Source organism: Molossus molossus, unplaced genomic scaffold, assembly GCF_014108415.1.
Source record: "Molossus molossus isolate mMolMol1 unplaced genomic scaffold, mMolMol1.p scaffold_m16_p_6, whole genome shotgun sequence".
Lineage (NCBI taxonomy): Eukaryota > Metazoa > Chordata > Mammalia > Chiroptera > Molossidae > Molossus > Molossus molossus.
This window is the reverse complement of record NW_023425399.1, coordinates 83569587-83588589: the sequence shown is the minus strand read 5'-3', so window position 1 is coordinate 83588589 and position 19003 is coordinate 83569587. Positions and strand designations below refer to the sequence as shown.

Here is a 19003-nt window from a genome sequence, read left to right as displayed (position 1 = left end):
TTTTTTCAAGTTGTTTTGGCATATTATTTAAAATCAGAAAGAATTAAAAAAGGCTTATCTAAAATTCTCAGCCATATTTACCCCCCAAAATAGATATAATCAACAAATATCATTAAATTTTAAAAATTTGAATATTTGTTGACTATGACAATGTTAAATATAGTACATTTTACACCTTTGATGACTGTGTTGGTGATTACAAGGTACAAGGAATACTGACCATAAAGCACTTACTGTTGGGAGTAATGTATGTTACTATATCGTGTTACTCTATGTCGAGATGTCATCGGAGATGTGGAACCAATGGTTTGGCTTATGTGAATATCTGGGCTCATCATTTGAATTTCTGGCCCTACTAAAATGCTGCCACCCATCACAGGTCCCATGCAACCATCAGTCATGCTACTATTCCTCATGTCAGACATACCAGGACTAGATAGTACTCTCTCAGTGTAGATCACATTCTGTGCGTTGGCTAACTCAGCAGGTACACAAATATTCCCTTGAACATCATAGACAGGTGTCATGACTGTTTCTGTTACCACAACACTGGGTGCAAGCTGAGGATCAAAAACAATTGTAGTGGGTTGCATACACTGGTCAGTAGTGGTATAAGTCTCAGTCACTACAATATCTCCATGGATCATGGGTTCAGGCATTGCCATTTCTGCCTGGAATTCAGCTTCTGAGAGAGTCATTCCTGAAGATTCATTAACAAAGTAATTAGGCCCAAGCAAAGGAAGATCAGTACTGATAGGTATACAGGTTTGGTGTGAAGGAAATGGTTCGATTTCTGTGTCTAAGCAGATTTCAGCAAGAGTTCTAAATTTTGGATCTAAAGTTTCCATGTAGTTTTCATCTAAATCATCCACAATCCAACTGCAACAACCAATCGAGCCCACAGGTGACCCTACTCCCTCATGGTCATAAATGAGCAAGCAGTCGTTTGCTGGTCGACCTTCATCTTCATCTGCATAAGCATATGCTTTCTAAAATTAGAAGAAAAATAGGAAATTAGAAGTCTCTTTTCCCTTAAAATAATCAGTGCCTTAGAGGCATCTGATTTAAGAAGATGTTATGCAACGAACCTAGAAAAACAGTGAGTCTTTGCTGTCTTTCTAAATAATTGGATTTTAAAGGAATTCACTATACACTAATGGTGCATACAACTTGGATAAATGTGTATTTCTCCTATTTGAAAGCTAATAAGTAATCTTTTCTATATTTCATTCAGGTTATAAATCAAAGAGAGTATGTTAACCTTTTATATATGTAGTCTTGTTTCTGAGGTGATCAAGAAATAATAAAGTATATTGAGTTATGTTCAAAATATTATTTAAGAAGAGATATTTGATCAACTTAGAATAAAAACAAGTATAAAGATGAAAATATCTCTAAGCTTTAGAGACTTATATCAGAATGTTCAGTGAAGTTTCTGTGGCCTGAGTAAAAAGAACTGGGTGTCTCTGGAGTTAGGTTAGCAGGAGGAAGGCACTATGAGGTGATCTACTGTGATTTTTATTTTTAATGACAGGCCCTTTAGGTGACATTCTAGATAGGAGCCCAACAAGTAGGATCCATGAAAGTGGAACTCTTCTGTTTGAGCGGGTGGGGTGGGAGCAGAGACCTGCCATTCTCTTCTCCTTTCTCTCACCTGCTATGACCTTTGGTGGTTCCATAAAATCCCATAGGGGCTGCCCAGCACCATCTGAATCACCTGATATAATCTGACCCCCTCTTTATTTTATAAACAAGGATACCTAAGGCCCAGAGAGAGAGAATGGCATGCTCCAAACCCAAGTAACTGTAGACTACAACACCAAGTCCAACTATCCTTTTTATACTACATCATGCTGCTTTCCCTCTGGTCTGTACCAGAGTCTAAATTCTACCATTAGATAGATGGTAGATGATTTTAGGTCTTGAAGTCAATCCTAATGCGAGTAGGATTACCTTAAAATTTTGCTGTTTAATATTTTAAATGACAGGTCGGTGAGAAGAGACTCCTGTAGCATGGGGCATGAGTTAGCTGTTGGGTGGTTGGTGCTGTTGGGGTGGAGTGAAGCATTGGCTTTGCTCCTCAGAGGCTTCAGGCAGAGGGAGAGGCTAAGTCTCCTGAACTCTGAAATCTAGAGCCATTTTTTAGGTGTAGAGCTAAAATGTTTGGGAAAGGATGATCTTAGTGTCCATAGAGAAAAGAGAATGCATTTTGCTTTTATTTGTCCTATAAAGCACCAATTGTAACCATAGGAAAAAATGCCCAGTGCAATTTGATGTTAATGGTAAAGTCCCTTTAATATATTCTTTTTGTTAATCCTCACCTGAGGATATTTTTCCACTGATTTTCATATAGAGTGGAAGGGAGTGAGGGAAAGAGAGAGAAAGAGAGAGAGAAATATTGATGTGAGAGAGGCGCATCAACCCTGACCAGGGCCAAGGATTGAACCTACAATTTAGGTATGTGCCCTTGACTGGGAATCAAACCCTCAACCCTCCAGTCCATAGGTTGATGCTCTAACTGCTGAGCCAAACCAGCTAGGGTGCTCCTTTAATGTTAATAAGATTTTTATGAATGATTGGTTAAATATCATTTCTCTGTTCCCATTTGTGGAATGTACATTGTAGTATAGATCACACATTTAAATAATTGATACTATTCATGCACAGTCTGCAACAATAGTATTTGTAAAGATATTGCTTACAATTACAACAGCACCCTTTCCATTTTTTGTTAAGAGCAGTGGTGAAATTGATGTGTTATCATATGGAGAGTAAAACAGGCTAGTTGAAATATGAGATAAAATGGATTGCTAAATAAGTGAAATAAACAGACTAAATAGGAATTCACAAGAGGATGTATTTACCCTGTATGCTAGCTACCCTGTTGGCCAATCCAGTGTCCAAGGAGCTTACCCTGTGCAATGCTCATAGACCCCTGATCCCTTCTCTAAGTCAAGGACACTTGGTGAGTGAGGCCCTGGGTAGAGATTAGGAGACCTGTGTTCTAGCCCTGATCCACTATCAAGTCTCAGTGATGCTCTGTTCTTGTGTTACCAGTCTTTCCTTTCCCCATTCCTGGCTTTTATTGATTTTCCTCCTTTCTCTTGGAGGCACCTGCAGAGCAGGTAGGAGGTCATAAAGAGGAGACATAAATACACATTTTCTTTTCTTGATCAGGATCTTGCTGCTTTGTGGTTGCCAGGGGAAACAAATTGGGAAAACCATAAGGAAACAGAAGACAGAAACGTGGAAACAGGGAAGTGGAGACAGAAGAGAGATGCTAGCCTTTCTGATGCTATTAAATATGTTCCGTCCTTAAACGTGAAATGCTTCCCCAAATTGACTTTCTGCATTTTAAGGAGAAGTAACATTTTTAAATTTTATTCTGGATTGGGATAAAGTTAAGAATATCTGAACATATTTCAGAAGAGCCTACTGCCTTTGTTATTATTATGGTTCAGTCTCAGGACTATTTTATGTGTAACTGCAGGGGAATTACCTCAGAGAAATAGCTGTCCAAGAATGCTGTGTTCACGCCGGCGTCTGCATATTCCCTCTGGGTTCCTATTGTTGAACTCCTCCTCCTCAGTGTCCCCACTGCTGCTCCAGCTGCCGTGCCAGCAGCTGTTTCAAGACCTGTGTTGAGTTCCACTCCTGAAACGCCGCCTTCAACTGTACCTCCACCCGCGTAGGTGTTAGTGTAGATTTCTGTAAGGAGAGGGTGTTCATGTAACAGCGCTTGAGTAGTCTGCATTGTGTGTCCAAGTAAACCACTGCCAACATTGTCTGATGTGCACCATGATCCCCACACAACAGCAGCACGAGGCAAGGAGAGATTTGTATCACAACCACCATCTCTAGACCTGCTGATAAAAGCAGGTACAGAGGGGCCAAGTTCATGACTGGGCCTTCTCCCATTTGCTCAGACTTTGCCCCTAGACTTAAAGGTGTAGAACTTGTCTCTAGACTATAAAGTGTAGAACTAGCCAAGAGAAGTGAGGCCTCTGTGCCTGTACCAGTTCCTTCTAATGCTGCCTCTGGCAAGCTGCCCTGATCCATCTGAGAAGGTTTGCATCCACTCCAGAACCTTTCAAAGCAAAGCCAGTGATGTGTCTGCAGAAACTGGAACACGTGGTCCTCATTCACTGTGGTACTGGATGGGGAGCTGGCTTTCACGGGAGTGTACACTCTCCTAGGCTCTTTGGATCCAGAGTCTGGATTGGGTTACTAAGGAGCCACCTCGGAGAAATCTCATGTCTGCTCTAGAACTGGACAACCTCTCTACTTTGTTCAATCCTTTGCCTAATAGCTGGGTCCTTTTCAGTAGTCTTAGGTGTGCATGGGCCTGGTAAGTTAGGGAGTATAGGACTGGTGAGGCAAATGCATGTGTGAATTTAAGAAAAGCTCTTCAGTTTAAAGAACATATTTGCTGATTTTTTCTTTTTGTTTTTTAACAGCCTCTATTATAAATAATGGCTACAATAGCACTTACTCTGTACCAGATGCTATTGTAATATATATTTTATGATACACACATGCATATATACATATATCACATATATAATATTTTATTTTACATATGTAATATATGTATATACAATATGTGTAATATATATATATATATATATATATATATACACTCCTCACAGCAACAAACTTTGTTGGTGCTATCAAAAACTGAATTCCAATGTTAAGAAAATTGAGGCCCAGAGAGATTATATGTTTTGTCCAGGGACTTATTTTTGTAAGGCAGATCTGGGAATCATACCCATGCATTCTGTTTCCAAAGTTTACACTTTAATTGCTGTCATACTTCACTGCCTATAACTGAAGATAGAAAACTAAGGTGGCCACTTCTAACATGCAACTTTCCTTGTCATGTAGTATCATATAAGGAGATGAACACCTGTGCTGTTTTTCTTTTTTTTTCCATATTTTATTCAGACAGAGTAGGATGGAGAGAGAAGCATCGACATGAAAGAGACACATCGAGTGGTTGCCACCCGCACGACCAACCAGGGCCGGGGACAAATTGCAACCGAGGTACGTGCCCTTAGCGGGAACTGAACCCGGGTCTCTCTGGACCGCAGGTCAATGCTCTAACTGCTGAGCAAAACCGGCCAGGGCTATACTGTTTTTCTATAGGTATTTATACATGAGGTTTATCTGGTTGAATAATTTTGCAAATTTTGAAAAGAAGGGACTTCCAGTCAAGATGGCGGCGTAGGTAAATGCGGTATCGCATCCTCCCACAACCATATCAAAGTTACTACTAAACTACAGAACAACCATCATTCAAAACCACCTGAAATCAAGCTGAATGGAAGTCCTACAATTACAAAATTAAAAAGCACCCACATTGAGACTGGTAGGAGGGGCGAAGGCGGAGGAGCGGAGGTGCAAAAGGTTAGTCCCACCCCCACGTGTGGCGCATAAAAATCAGGAGGATACTTCAGCTGGGAAGGTCCTCTCTGAGGACTGAGGGGGTCCCAATCTGGCACCAGGTGCCCCGCTCAGGGTTCCAGTGCCAGGAAGAGAAGTCCCCATAACTTCTGGCTGGAAAAATCAGTGGAACTGAGGCTCAGGGAGGCTGAGGAGGCTGGACCCCGAGGCAGCTCCTCTAAGGGGCCTGCGCACAGACATATTAGACTCACTCCCTCTAAGCTTGGAGGGGAGGAAGCTCAAGGGGTGCCAGAGACACACAGGGAAGAACTGAGCTGTTTGACATTGGAGCAAGGGCTGGAGAGGGGGCTTTCTCCGGGACAGACGTGCTGTCAGAGGCCTTTGTTCCTTTGGTGAGCCCTTCCCTGGGGCAGCAGACAGCTGCCATACCTGGCTCCTACTGGTTGCCCCGCCCTTGTGATTCCCTGAGGCCCCACCCCACCCAACTTTCAGGCCCACCCAAGCTGTTGCCAGTTGTTTTACCATAGGATTAGCCTGTCTTGGATCCTACTTCAGGTTTTCCTAAATTCTTTCAAACAAGCAGCATCTGGTCTCAGCTAGCCCCATATCCCATGTTAAGTAATACATAGAAACAAACAAAGGAAGGCAGCCATAATGAGGAGGAGACAAAGAAACAAGTCCCAGATGAAAGAACAGAAAAAATCTCCAGGAAAAGAACTAAGCAAAATGGAGATAAGCAACCTAACAGATGCTGAGTTCAAAATACTGCTTATAAGGATGCTCAATGAACTTAGTGAGAACCTCAGCGAACTTACCGAGGGCCATAAGAGCATAATAAAAAATGAGTCAGAAATGAAGGATGCACAGTTAGAAATGAAGGAGGCACTAACTGAAATAGAGAATAATTTACACAGATTCAATAGTAGAGTAGGTAAAGCCAAGAAGCAAATCATCGATTTGGAATATAAGGAAGCGAAAAACACCTAATCAGAACAGCAAAAAGAAAAAAGAATCCAAAAAATGAGGACAGTGTAAGGACCCTCTGGAACAACTTCAAGAATGCCAACATTCGCATCTTGGGGGTGCCAGAAGGAGAAGAGAGAGAACAAGAAATCAAAAACCTATTTGAAACAATAATGGCAGAAAACTTCCCTTACTTGGTGAAGGAAACAGACATACAAGTCCAGGAAGCATAGAGAGTCCCAAACAAGATGAACCCCAAGAGGCTCACACCAAGACACATCATCATCAAAATGCAAAAGGTTCAAGACAAATAGAGAATCTTAAAAGCAACAAGAGAAAAGCAGTTAGTTACCTTGAAGGGCGTTCCCATAAGACTGTCAGCTGATTTCTCAAAAGAAACTTTGCAGGCCAGAAGGGAGTGGCAAGAAATATTCAGAGTGATGAAAAGCAGGAACCTACAACCAAGAGTACTCTATCCTGCAAAGCTGAAATTTAGAATCAATGGCCATATAAAGAGTTTCCCAGATAAGGAAAAGCTAAAGGAGTTTATCACCACCAAACCATTATTATATGAAATGTTGAAGGGTCTTCTTGAAGAAAAAGATAAAATATATGAACAAACAAAATGGAAATGAGTACATATCTATCGACAATGGAATCTACAAACAAAATGAACAAGCAGAGCAGAAACATTCTCATAGATACAGAGAACATTTTGTTGGTTGCCAGATGGGAGGGGGGTTGGGGAAATTGGTGAAAAAAGTGAAGGGATTAAGAAGAACAAATTGGTTGCTAGACTGACCAACCTCAAAGAGAAGGGGGTTGGGGGGTGGGAAGAAATAAACCAGAGAACTTATATGCATAACCAATGGACATAGACAACAGTGTGGGAAAAGGCAGGAGGGGGTCAATGGGGGGAAAATGAGGAACATCTGTAATACATTCAACAATAAAGATAAAAAAAATAAAAGAAAATAAATAAAAAGAAAAACATTTTGGTGTCCACTGACCAGAGGAATCCATACGATCCTGGGTATTAGAAGCTGTTATTGGAACACATATATTTGACACATCCTGAAAAGAAAATAAATGTTTTAGAGTAAACATTTAAATTTGACATCTTTTTATTTTTGGTAGCTGTATAATTTTCAAGACATGCTCAATTTCCATCGAGACCCCATACTTCTCTGGAAAGTGACAACGCACTCACCCTGTCCTCGGGATGGGCCCCTTCTATCCTCCAAGACTGAATCACTCCTTCTCCCCCCTCCGGCACAGGAGCGAACCGTGTCCCCAGGCCTTCTGGCTGCCTTCGTTTGCAGCAACACATGAGCAGCAAGAGTGGTGCCACTGCCCAGGAAAGTGGAAAGGAAGAGTTAACACCTACTGCTCAATTTAGGAAGTCACTGAGTGTATTGTTTTTAGGAAAATGTGGTGGTGTATAGAAAACCAGAGGGATAAATACAAATGTAAGAAAGCATTTTTTCTCCTGAAGGATTGATTATACATATCCGTGTTTATAACTACAAAACCACCAAATCACATAGACTATTAGAGCTGTAATGAAGGGAGTTTGGAGTCATGTAATCTGGGTTCTTTACTGACATATCAGGAAAACAAGGTCCTGTCTTTTATCTAGTCCAAGATTCCTGAACTGGATGGTTGCAGATACAGGATTCAAATCAAATTTTATGATATCTATTTCCCCATAAATGCATGCACATATATATAGTGTATTGATTCACCTATAATCATCTGTGTATGTATATATATTTGTAAGCCTATGTATATATGTGTACACACATGAATAAATATTTATGTACCTCCACAGACATGTGTATATGTGCAGGTTCCTAGATATGTGTGTATATATATATACATAGACCATCTGTGTTGATACTGATATATTTGCTGTACCCACGTGGAAACCAATATACACAAACTCATATGACTAAACACCATGTACACACCTAAAAGTTAAACACATCATCAATGCATGTTAACAAGAGAATTGGATACAGTATTCAGTTATTGAACCTAGAGATAGGACCCTTCTTCAACCCTTATTATATTTACACTTAAAATGAATCAATCAAATATTATCCACTAAACTTAATGGAGATGTTTATATTTATCAAGATATCTATAAAATATAATGAAACAAGTCACCTGAATTCTATACTCTAGTCCATAAATAAAGACACAAGTTTGCTAAGATTCTAGAATACACTCAATGTAATGTAATGTAAGGTTTGGTAATGTAAGGTTTGGGCTAGGATCCTTTCCCCCATCATTACCTTGCCCTCCCCCCTGCAATTGACCTTGGGCCTCCTGCTGGAAATGGCAGCTGATTTTGGGTTTCAATCCCTAACTGCACATGAGCTCTACTAGAGGGCTTAAACGTGGTGAAACTTGGATGTCATCTTGAATAGTCCCGTTTGGGCATGAGTGATTTTTATAGACCTCCAAGTAATTCTACTGTGCAGCTAGGGTTAAGAACTACTGGCTTGCCCTGGCTGGTTTGGCTCAGCGGTTAGAGAGTCAGCCTGCAGACTGAAGGGTCTTGGGTTTGATTCCTGGTCAAGGGCATGTACCTGGGTTGCAAGTTTGATTCCTGGTCGGGGTGGTGCAAAAAGCAACCAATCAATGTGTCTCTCTCAAATCGATGTTTCTCTCTGTCTCCCTCCCTCTCTTCCACGTTGTCTAAAGATCAACAGAAAAATATCCTTGGGTGAGGATTAAAAAACAACAACAAACTACTGGCTTAAAGGTAAGTAGACACCTCTGCTCAGTTACTGTAAAGTCACATCCTGGGCAACTGTCTCTAATGTTATTATGAGATTCAGTCATGATTTCTGGATAGCCTTGAAATTCAGATCATATTAAGAAAAAAAGCCTACCCTGGCCGGTTTTACTCTGTGGTTAGAGCATCAGCCTTTGGTCCAGAGAGACCCGGGTTCAGTTCCCACTAAGGGTGCAGGCCTCGGTTGCAGTTTGTCCCCGGCCCTGGTTGGTCGTGCGGGTGGCAGCCACTCAATGTGTCCCTTTCACATCAATGTTTCTCTCTCTCTCTGTCTGTCTCTCTGTCTCTCTCTCTCTCTCTCCTTCCCACTCTATCTGAACAAAAAATGAAAAAATGTCCTCGGTGGGGATTAAACAAAAAAAGAAAAAAAGCCTACCCCAAAGTCAGTTGTTATTTTTAATACCTCAAAATAATAATGCTTTAACTTGTATTCATCCATTAAAACATATTAATATTATAGTTTGAAGAATTTAGTCATCTTTAATTTTAGAATCCAATTTTTGACCTCCACAAAATCTAAGTGTTGCAAGGGCCACTTAAAACACATGACGAATTTCTCCTCTAAGGATCTATATGTTTTAAGAAATGGTATGGGCAGAAGGAGGACCCTTTTTGAAACTTTTGCTTAGTGACTTCGCCATTTCCATGACTGTGGTCCTGGTTTAGACACTCATCCAGAGCCCAGAGGCTAATTATCCTCTCTAGTCTCTTCTCCCTGCTTCCTACTACAATGGAGTGATCAGGTCACCGGAGTCTACAAGTCCTCACTGATTCCTCATTGCCTGTGGACGGCAGCCATGAACGTTTGGCCAGTCATGAATGTTCCTGCATGGCTCCCAGCCTACCTTTTAGCTTCTCCACCTTCTGAGTGTGCTGTGCCCTTCAATCCCTCTTCCTGTTGATGTTTGTACTGTTCCTTTGTCCTAGATTTTGGTTAAGATTTCCCCCATACACCATCCTCCTTCTAAGAAAATCCTCAGCTTTTTAGGGCCTGGCTCAAGGCCATTCCCACCAGAAAGACTTCCCCAACCTTCCCACATGGATTTCATTGCTTCTGCCTCTCTGCTCTGAAAGTACTCTGCTGAAGTTTTCATTATAAGATTTACTTTATGCTCTACTATGTTACACTTAGAATTTGCATGAGTTTCTCATCTTTATGACCCTCACTCATTCTAGACCATTTTAGTTAGCATTATTGAACAAATACATGCCCTTCCCAGTCCCACTGTTTATTTCCAGATTTCCACAATAATTGCTATAGATACCAAAAAGGAATGGCCAAATGAATCTAGCCTCTCGGTAAGCCTGGTTACATTTTTACTTTGAAAAACTGTTGAAAAAAGGGATCTCACCCAGTACTTACAAAGCAGTAGTAAGAGGCCCAGAATGATCATGCCAATTCCTGCTGGTCCCAGACCAACATTTGAACCCTCAATGCGGTCGCCGGGGACAGACCCATATATGTCATTGGTAACTGAGCTGCCATCCCCAGTAAAGATGCCTGGGGTGGTAGAGTAGAAGCACTTGTGGCTGTTGTCACAATCACAAGTGTTTAATGTAACCATCTGCGGCAGTTCACATGCCCTGTTGTAGCTGTCCTTCACTAGGATTGGGATTTGGTAAGTTCCAGCTAATAAAGGCTGCTTAGCCGTCAGGATTGCGGAGGTAGCTGAAAGACAAGAGAGGAAAGAGAAAACAAATTAAAATCACTTGGGGGTGACCCTTTCTTATACTCAAGACTAACTTAGGGCCTGGTCCCTTAGTCATAGAGCTCTCTCTAAAAACAAAAAAAACAAACACATTTATAATTAATTGTTCAAGATTTCTTCCTGCTGGATTGTTATTTCTACAAAGAAGACAGGGTCCCTGCTGCTTATTTCTTGAGCAATAATACTTGGCCTATAATATGAACTCAATAAACATTTGTCCAATAAATGAAGAGTATTGAACTAAAAAGAAATATTGGAAGTCTTCTATTTAGGATTATAATCTACAAATATCCTCCCTAAATTTGTTATTTATCTCTTACTCAAAATCATTGCCCTTTCATTTAAAATTATTCCAATAACTATTATTTTTCTAATTCTTTGTGCTATTATTGCCTATTGAGTTTTTTATAGAAACTGTTGTTGAAGTATTGGTTGAAATTATCAACCCAAGAAAGTTTAAAGATGATTAAATTTACACCTAAATCATGAATAGTAATTGATTAATCCATAACACTCAATAATGATAATTACTGTTTATTACTTTCAGTTAGTTATATGATAAACCACCTAGTTCAACCAAAACTCAGCCTGGGCACAAAGTAAGTACTGAATAAAGCAGTGGCACAGGTTGTTAGGTAAAAGTTTATTCTGTTCTTTAACACCAACATTGAAACAGGGATCTAGGAATATTATTCTAGTGTCATTATATAAAATCTATAATTTCATTTGAGTATCTTTATCAACCTCTATGTTGAATATTTTTTAAAAATACTTTTGCTCATAATATTTAGGCCCTGAATGATGTATTTATGAATGGGCTATTGGACTTTATAGGGAAAGGTGAATTCAGAGTTGCTTGATTTTAATAGAATTGTTTTAATGTGCTTAGCTTTCTAAAGGATTAAAGTGGTTTTGTGGAAAAGAGCTAAACGGTTTTATAGTGAAAACATTTCTTTTTTTGACTAAGTCCTTATTTTCCAGTATTATTTTATGGTTTCTTCTTCCTGTGAATAGAGAAGCTTGGTGGCCTCAGAAAGGTGGGAAGTATTTTCTCTCATATTGGGCTCTGCAATATGACCCCCATTCCACCTTCACACCCCCAAAGTCATTCCCATTTTCCCGAATGGATGTGAGGTTAGGGAGCTATCTTGGCCCAAATGAGGTCCTCTACAGCATTTCACTTTCTAATATACATTTAACATTTCAGGAAAAAAACTTAAGTATATTAAATATTATGTTGCTTGAAATTTACTCAGTTTTTATCAATGCCTTCATTTTTATATAGAAACAGCACAAACACACATACACTCTGGGATCTTCATACTTTACATACTTTGGTTGATACATTCTTTTGTATCTAAATGCTTCACATAATTCTAATTAAAATTTTTTTTCTTTATTGATTTTAGAGAAGGAGAGAGAGATAAAAATATTGATGAGAGAGACCATTGATTGGCCGCCTCCAGCACACCCCCCCACTGGGGATTTGACTCACAATTTAGGCATGTGCCCTGACTGGGAATTGAACTGGTGACCTCTTGGTGTCTGGGTCAATGCTCAACTACTGAGCCACACTAGCCAGGCATGATTCTAATTTTAATGCTTTATAGTACTACAACTTAATAATATGCACCACAGTTTGCCTAACCGTTCTAATATTGCACAGTTCGGATTTAAATTTTTATCTTTACAAATAAATCTGAGCCCATAGCTCTTTATGAAAACAATTTCATTGTTCTTATGTACTTCTAAATGAGTAGAAAATGTGTAAATATGTGTAAATGTAAATTTATGGCATACCTGAGTTTCAGAGACATTTAAGTTCCTTGCCTGAAATAATTTAGGCTGAAGAATTGTGACATCTCTTGAGATCGTCAAGGGTTCTGTTTGTTTCAAACTGATCAAATATATAAAATGATGGATAAACTGATATATATACTACTCTTTGTAAATTCAGTATTGATAAAATGTTTTACTTTTATTTCAGTTCAAAATTTTTCCAAATAGCCTAAGTGTGTATATGAAAATATTTTTCCATTTAACATGAATATGGCAAGAACCATGGAAACAAATATAAAATATTACATGACTTGACTATTTGGTCACTGTTTTTGCTTTTGGTCTTTAAAGTATGAGCAAGTTTGCATTGCACTTACCATTTATGGATCTGATATCCCATAAGTCAGCTGTCCCTGGTGGCTGATCAACAACACAGAAGGTAAAGGGAGACCCATAATAATGATGGTTAACGTCTCTTGCAGATATCAGGATTGATGGAGAGGCAATGCAGATGGTGTTACTTTCAGCAAAAATGACTGGACAGTAATCATTGACATCAGGAACCTCGATACATATGGTTCCCGTAGCCGTTTTCCCAGAGCCATCTGAAATGGTAAAGCATTATGGGTGTTTGGGTGAATGATGTCAGGGAGAAATTTCTTTCTCTTGTCCCATGATGATGCCACAGCACATAGGAGCAGTCTGAATGACTCCTGAGATGGTGCATGATAGGTTCCCACCTACATCACCAACCAGAAGCCACCGTTGCCTTTGCTCACAACCTTCCAGCCACACTGGCTTCTTTTTAGTCCTTTGAATGAGTTTCTTCCTAACTCAGGACTCTTTCTCATCGTATTTATTCTTCCTAAAATGTTTGCACCTCCATTTTTTGCTGCTAACTCCTACACATCCTACGATGCAAAATTAAGCGTCTTCCCACAGAGAAGGTTTACTGACTTCCACTCCTACCCTGTCCCCATAAATGAGAGCTCCCAGACCATCACAGAGCCTTCCACTACTTCAGGATGCTTACTGATTCCTGTGTTTTGAAATAACCACAACTGAAATTAAATAATTGTTTGTATATGTAATTTTCTTTCGGATTGACTGTTTAATTCCATCCATCAGATGTTATTTCTCTCTGAGAAGGCACTTCCCGAAAACAAATATAAAAATATTAGACTTTTACCCCCTAACTTCTTTGGAACAAAATTTTGGGTTAGTATAGTTTATTAAAAAGTACAAAGGACCAAGAAATAGTAGGCTGGGTTTTAGTTCACTTTTCTACTTTTTGTTCTGTCACAATGAATAAAGAATTATTTTGTTTTTAACTTGTGAAGGGACTTAGTCTTATCACTTGTAAACTAGAACATTATCATCTCATGGGTATTTTACTGGGTCATTTTTGGAGAAGTTAATAAACTTATTTTAAAGATGATTTTTACATGCCTAAATGGTAGACCCATTTAGTTAATCAGATGATAATAATTGGAAGTCTACCCATACCCTACATGGTTTGTACAGTATGTTCTTTATTCCCAATTCAGCATTGGACTTAATAAATTTAGGCTCTCATTAGAGAGACATCAGATTATCCCACAGATTGTTTTCTGGGTCATTCTCTGATCCTCCAGAGTTTTCATAGGGCCTCCTGATGTGACAACCCACATCTCAAGTTATTGCTGACAGCATTTACTCCTCGTGTCATTTGCTATATAAAGAGCTGGTGGCCCATCATCTTTGAACAACCTTATCTGAACCACTTGGGCAGCTTTGTGCCAGTGCATGTACTCTGCTTAGGTGAATAAACTATGGCCCATGTATTTGGTTTTTTGCCAAGACATTTTGATAGTATTTTTATTTCCCTTTATTTATTTAAAATGACTAATTCTTATCCTAGTTTTTGAACTTTTTCACATATGATTAATGTACAAACATAGGCTCTGATCAACATGTTGAGCCCATTTTAGAAAAGGCCCTCTAGACTACTGATAATAAATAAGACTACATTATTTATATAACTGACCCAGATGTTAAGTGACGTTGACAGGATGAAGACTAGAACATGTGAGTTGTAATTGCTTGGGCATTACCATGGTTTCTTTTATACTCTGGTGCTGCCTATTTATCTTTCTCTTTGCTATTGTAGAGCTCTGATATAAACTTAATGCAAACCTACAGCATCTATCCTCTATTAGGTATGTATCTGGGACATCTATTTCCCTCCTTCTTTCCTGGTTATTGACCTTTTCTGCTGTTTTGTTCTGTAGTAGCTTGTTTCCTAGGCTCCAGAGAATCATTAACAAATTTCTGTTGCTACTCACCAAGAGAAAGGCCTAATAGATTTTTCCACATGAAAAGCAGTTCAGTTATAAGTTAATTCAGTGCATCTGCGCTTACAACTTTTAATTTTAATCTTATATTTGGAATCACCTTGTGCTTCTTGGTTCTTAACATCTTACTTTGAACAACATGTCTAATCAAGCAACACTCACACAGGCCTCTCAATGTAGCTCAATTTTAGTGTCTCTAAAATAACTCTGCTCTTTGGGACACTTCCTTTCCTGGAGGTCATCCCCAAATGAACTGTGGGCACATCCGCAGCACTTTAAGTAAACATTTCTAACATAGTGAGCATATTGGATTAACCACCTCAAGAGATAAGGCTATCAGCAGAAAATAAATTTTATTTATATATTTTAACTTTCATGCTTTACACTCTGTCACAGACAATTCTTTTTTAGAACTAAGTGACATTAATTGTGACAAATATAAATAATGGTTGTAAGTGCACTGAATTCTGTTCTGGGTCTCAGGTATTCAGAACTCTCAGTAAGTCTTGCAGACACCACTTGATGATATATTTGATTTCAGTCAATCTGCTATCAACATTAGAATAATATTTATATTTAATGCAATACTAGTCATTTTTATTAAAATATTGAAAATAAATGTTCTTACCGTCTATAGCCAGGATCTCTGCTGTGTATAACCCATTGGTAATATATTTTGACTTTGTATCAAATTCCCTAGAAAATTGTATCTCACCAGTCCTTGAGTCAACTTTTAACCAGTTGCCGGCATCATGTCCTATGATATACCTGTTTTTAAATAAATAGGTTAATTACTTGCTCATGTGAAAGCTAATAATTTTAGTCACATACAATGTGTTAAACTTATTTGTGGTATTTGCATGCCTTACAGTAATAATTGCTTGGATTATAAAACATATATATGTATCTCAATAAAATTCTAGAATTGAACATGATAATGCACAGGTTCACAACAGAGTTTTAAAATTTTATAATTTTTACTCTAGCTCTTTATATTAACTGTTAATAAATGTATAAGTCTATTTCATGTCTGTTTATTAAATCATAGCAATATCAAGGGAATATCCTTTATTCATCTCACATGGATGTACTTAGTTGTCACTCAGTTTTAAGGTGTACAGTATTAGTTTCAGAGCACCTCATTGCTGGCTCTTTTGGGGTTGTGGTGTCATTTATTTCATTTTGTATAAGGGTTTTGTGACCTATAATGGTTCAGAGTACTTGGCTGAACCAGGCACAATTTTAAGTTCCCAAGGCACTTATCTGACATATTCTTTTCCTCTCTTCCATGCTGACAGACTTCATAATTTTTGTGGTCTTTTAATTTGATAGCTGATTAAGTAATTAAAGTTATTCCTATCCAAGTAATTTATAAGTTAACAGACTCTTTGTTCAAAGAATATTGGGGGTAAGAAAAGAAGAGAGACAAGGAAAGAATATAAAGAATGCTTATCTATTTCACTATCATTGTTTTCCAGAATATCATATAGGTCTATGTCATGTAGTGCCCCTAACTCCTACCTTTCTATTTTTCCAATTCAGATTCTCTACATTATCTTTAGCTTCTTCTGTTATCCTTTTTTCAAATGTTAAGGAGAAGGTTGATATTAGCCCCCAAGTTACAGATAACACAGGTTTGAAGAAAACAAGCCATGACTCATCTTTTATGATGTCTTATTGTTTACAATATGGCTTAGTCAGCCCAGGTCCAGGGTGGTGCAACTGGCCACAAAAGATCAAAGAGACTCACAAAGTAACTGAAGGAGGTTCTCTGATCTTACAATTGCTCCCTGGACACAATTACTCTTACACCCAGTTGGGGCCCTTGTAGCCTAGAAAACACTATTAACGTTCAAAGAAAATGTCAGCGCCACAGTAGTGTTCTATAACAACAACAGATGAAAAGGAAAAGCAAAACTCCAAAAACATTTCAACCCTCATGCACTAACACATGCTCCATGAATTAGCACTGGATAGAATCATGCTTTACCACTCTAACATGAGCAAAGGATTTGCAGTACCTGACATTTGTTGCAGGATTTCCTGTGTCCATATCTACAGCCGTATATGTGCCAAGAATATAATTCTTTAAGGAATCTCCTCTTACTCCTTCTCGCACACTGAAAGTCATAGAGTGTGGATCAAATGTGGGTCCTTCTCTCACATTAATAACTTGAATTCTCACAGGGGTTGAATGCATTTGGAATCGAGAAGCAACTGAGTGGTGAAATTCAGCTTGGTTTTTGACTCCAATGCTAAGATAAATATTAGGTACTTGTTCATAATCCAGCATCTGAAAGGATAGAAAGTAAAAAACTCTGAAACAGCAAAAGAACTGTCTTTTGACAGAATAAGAAGCCATGACAAGAATACACACACCAGAATAAAGTCCAGGAGCTATGCGATTCCAATTTTGAATTGATAAAAATGTATTTATTATGGCATGAGGTATTTCAGATATTATTCCCTTTATCTTTTAGCATAATGAGATGTATAGGTCATTTAAGCCTGTTAATTATTTATTGGTTATGTATATATGCTTATAAGTTCTTAAACAGATCCAGAGACATGGAAACAGAGAACAGACTAATAAACCTTAAAGGGAACGAGTTGGAGGCGGGAAGAAATAGGCCTGTGAATTTAAATTGTACTCAAATTTGGAGTTTTGAACTTCTTGTATAAAAATGCTATAAATTTTAATACAGAAGCTAAGCTATAAGATTCTCATATCCAGGGTTTTTTTGAGGAGCGGGGGAGTCTAATTAAATATGACACTGCTAATTCTCGGGGAACTCTGGGTCACTTGAGAACTCAGTGTGAACGAGGAAGGAGATTGGAAGTCTATGACCAGAAGAAGCAGTTTTCTGTGGTAGGGGACTGAAGAAATGGTCAGGTATCTGCCGGGCTTGTGTGTTCTGCTTTTCAAGAATTAAAACTTTTCCGGTACACATGTGTCTGGAAGACACCAGCAAGGGCACACACAGTTGGGAAGGAGCTTTTGGAGGTGAACAGACCTGGCGGGGAGAGCCTTAAGGCACTGATTTTTCCCTAAACTTGTGTTACTGGCCCCAGGTGACATGGTGAGGTGTGGGAGTAGCAATGAAGTATGACTTGGAATCAGAGATCTGGTTGTCTCTATCATTTGCCAAGATAGTTTTATTCTTTGATTTTGCTTTTTTCAAAAAAGGAATTCCAGTATTTTCTTCCCAGAGTTGTGATGATTAAATGAGGTAATGTGCACGCCTCTATGCACACAGTGAAGCCCAATAGTTGGTGTTTAGTGATTACTTAATAAACAGTAATTAAAATTATTATAAAAATAGAGAACCAATATTAATATTTTTTGTTATATTGAGTAAAAATTCTTTTCAGTGTCGAAGTGAATACACACACACACACATACACACACACATTTATATTGTTCATTAGTATTTCCATACATACTTATCAGTAAATAGCAAAAGGAAGTTGTTATTGACAGAAAGATTTTTTGTTGTTGTCTTAAAGATTTTGTCCTTTTAAACTACAGTTTCCTTGAGAACAGGGACTATGACTCATTCACCTTCATATCCCTAACACACAGTAGTTCTCAACAGACTGGGGTTGAACTAAATCATTTGTAATGCCCTCAGACTCAGAAGGGCCTGTAGAAAGTTCAGTCAGTGCCTGTGACTGAGGGGGGCTTGAGTGAAAACGAAGAGGGTATGAAAGGACGTTCATGACACCATCCCAAATGCCAGTGCTTGGAAAATTACACATATGTTCTTTCTCTAAACACATAGTTCTTCTGGCTATGTGCTAAAACACATGTAAAGGTTTTTAATTTCATTTTGATTAGCCTCTCCATGTTATTTTTATTTTTCTGTTCTCTAAGAGACTTAGGAAGTCATCATCCAGGAAAAAATGATAGATATTTTGTCTACACAACATTTAACACTACCTTGACCAACTTTTCATGAAATTGAATTTCCAATTTCTTTTTGCAAGAAAGTAAATACATCTTTAAAATACTT

General features: G+C 38.5%; 1 protein-coding gene across 1 annotated transcript in view; it reads right to left on the bottom strand.

Annotated features, from left to right (window-relative positions):
* Window positions 1–230: 230 nt before the first annotated feature.
* Window positions 231–19003, bottom strand: part of DSG4 (desmoglein 4) — a 32457-nt gene continuing 13684 nt past the window's right edge. Inside the window, exons 9-16 of the mRNA XM_036245958.1 lie at window positions 17012–17283; window positions 15619–15758; window positions 13035–13262; window positions 10533–10838; window positions 7577–7716; window positions 7377–7440; window positions 3500–3708; window positions 231–989 (exon numbers count right to left, since the gene is read on the bottom strand). Of these exons, the coding sequence (XP_036101851.1) occupies window positions 231–989; window positions 3500–3708; window positions 7377–7440; window positions 7577–7716; window positions 10533–10838; window positions 13035–13262; window positions 15619–15758; window positions 17012–17283 (2118 nt within the window). The remainder of the gene's footprint in view (window positions 990–3499; window positions 3709–7376; window positions 7441–7576; window positions 7717–10532; window positions 10839–13034; window positions 13263–15618; window positions 15759–17011; window positions 17284–19003) is intronic.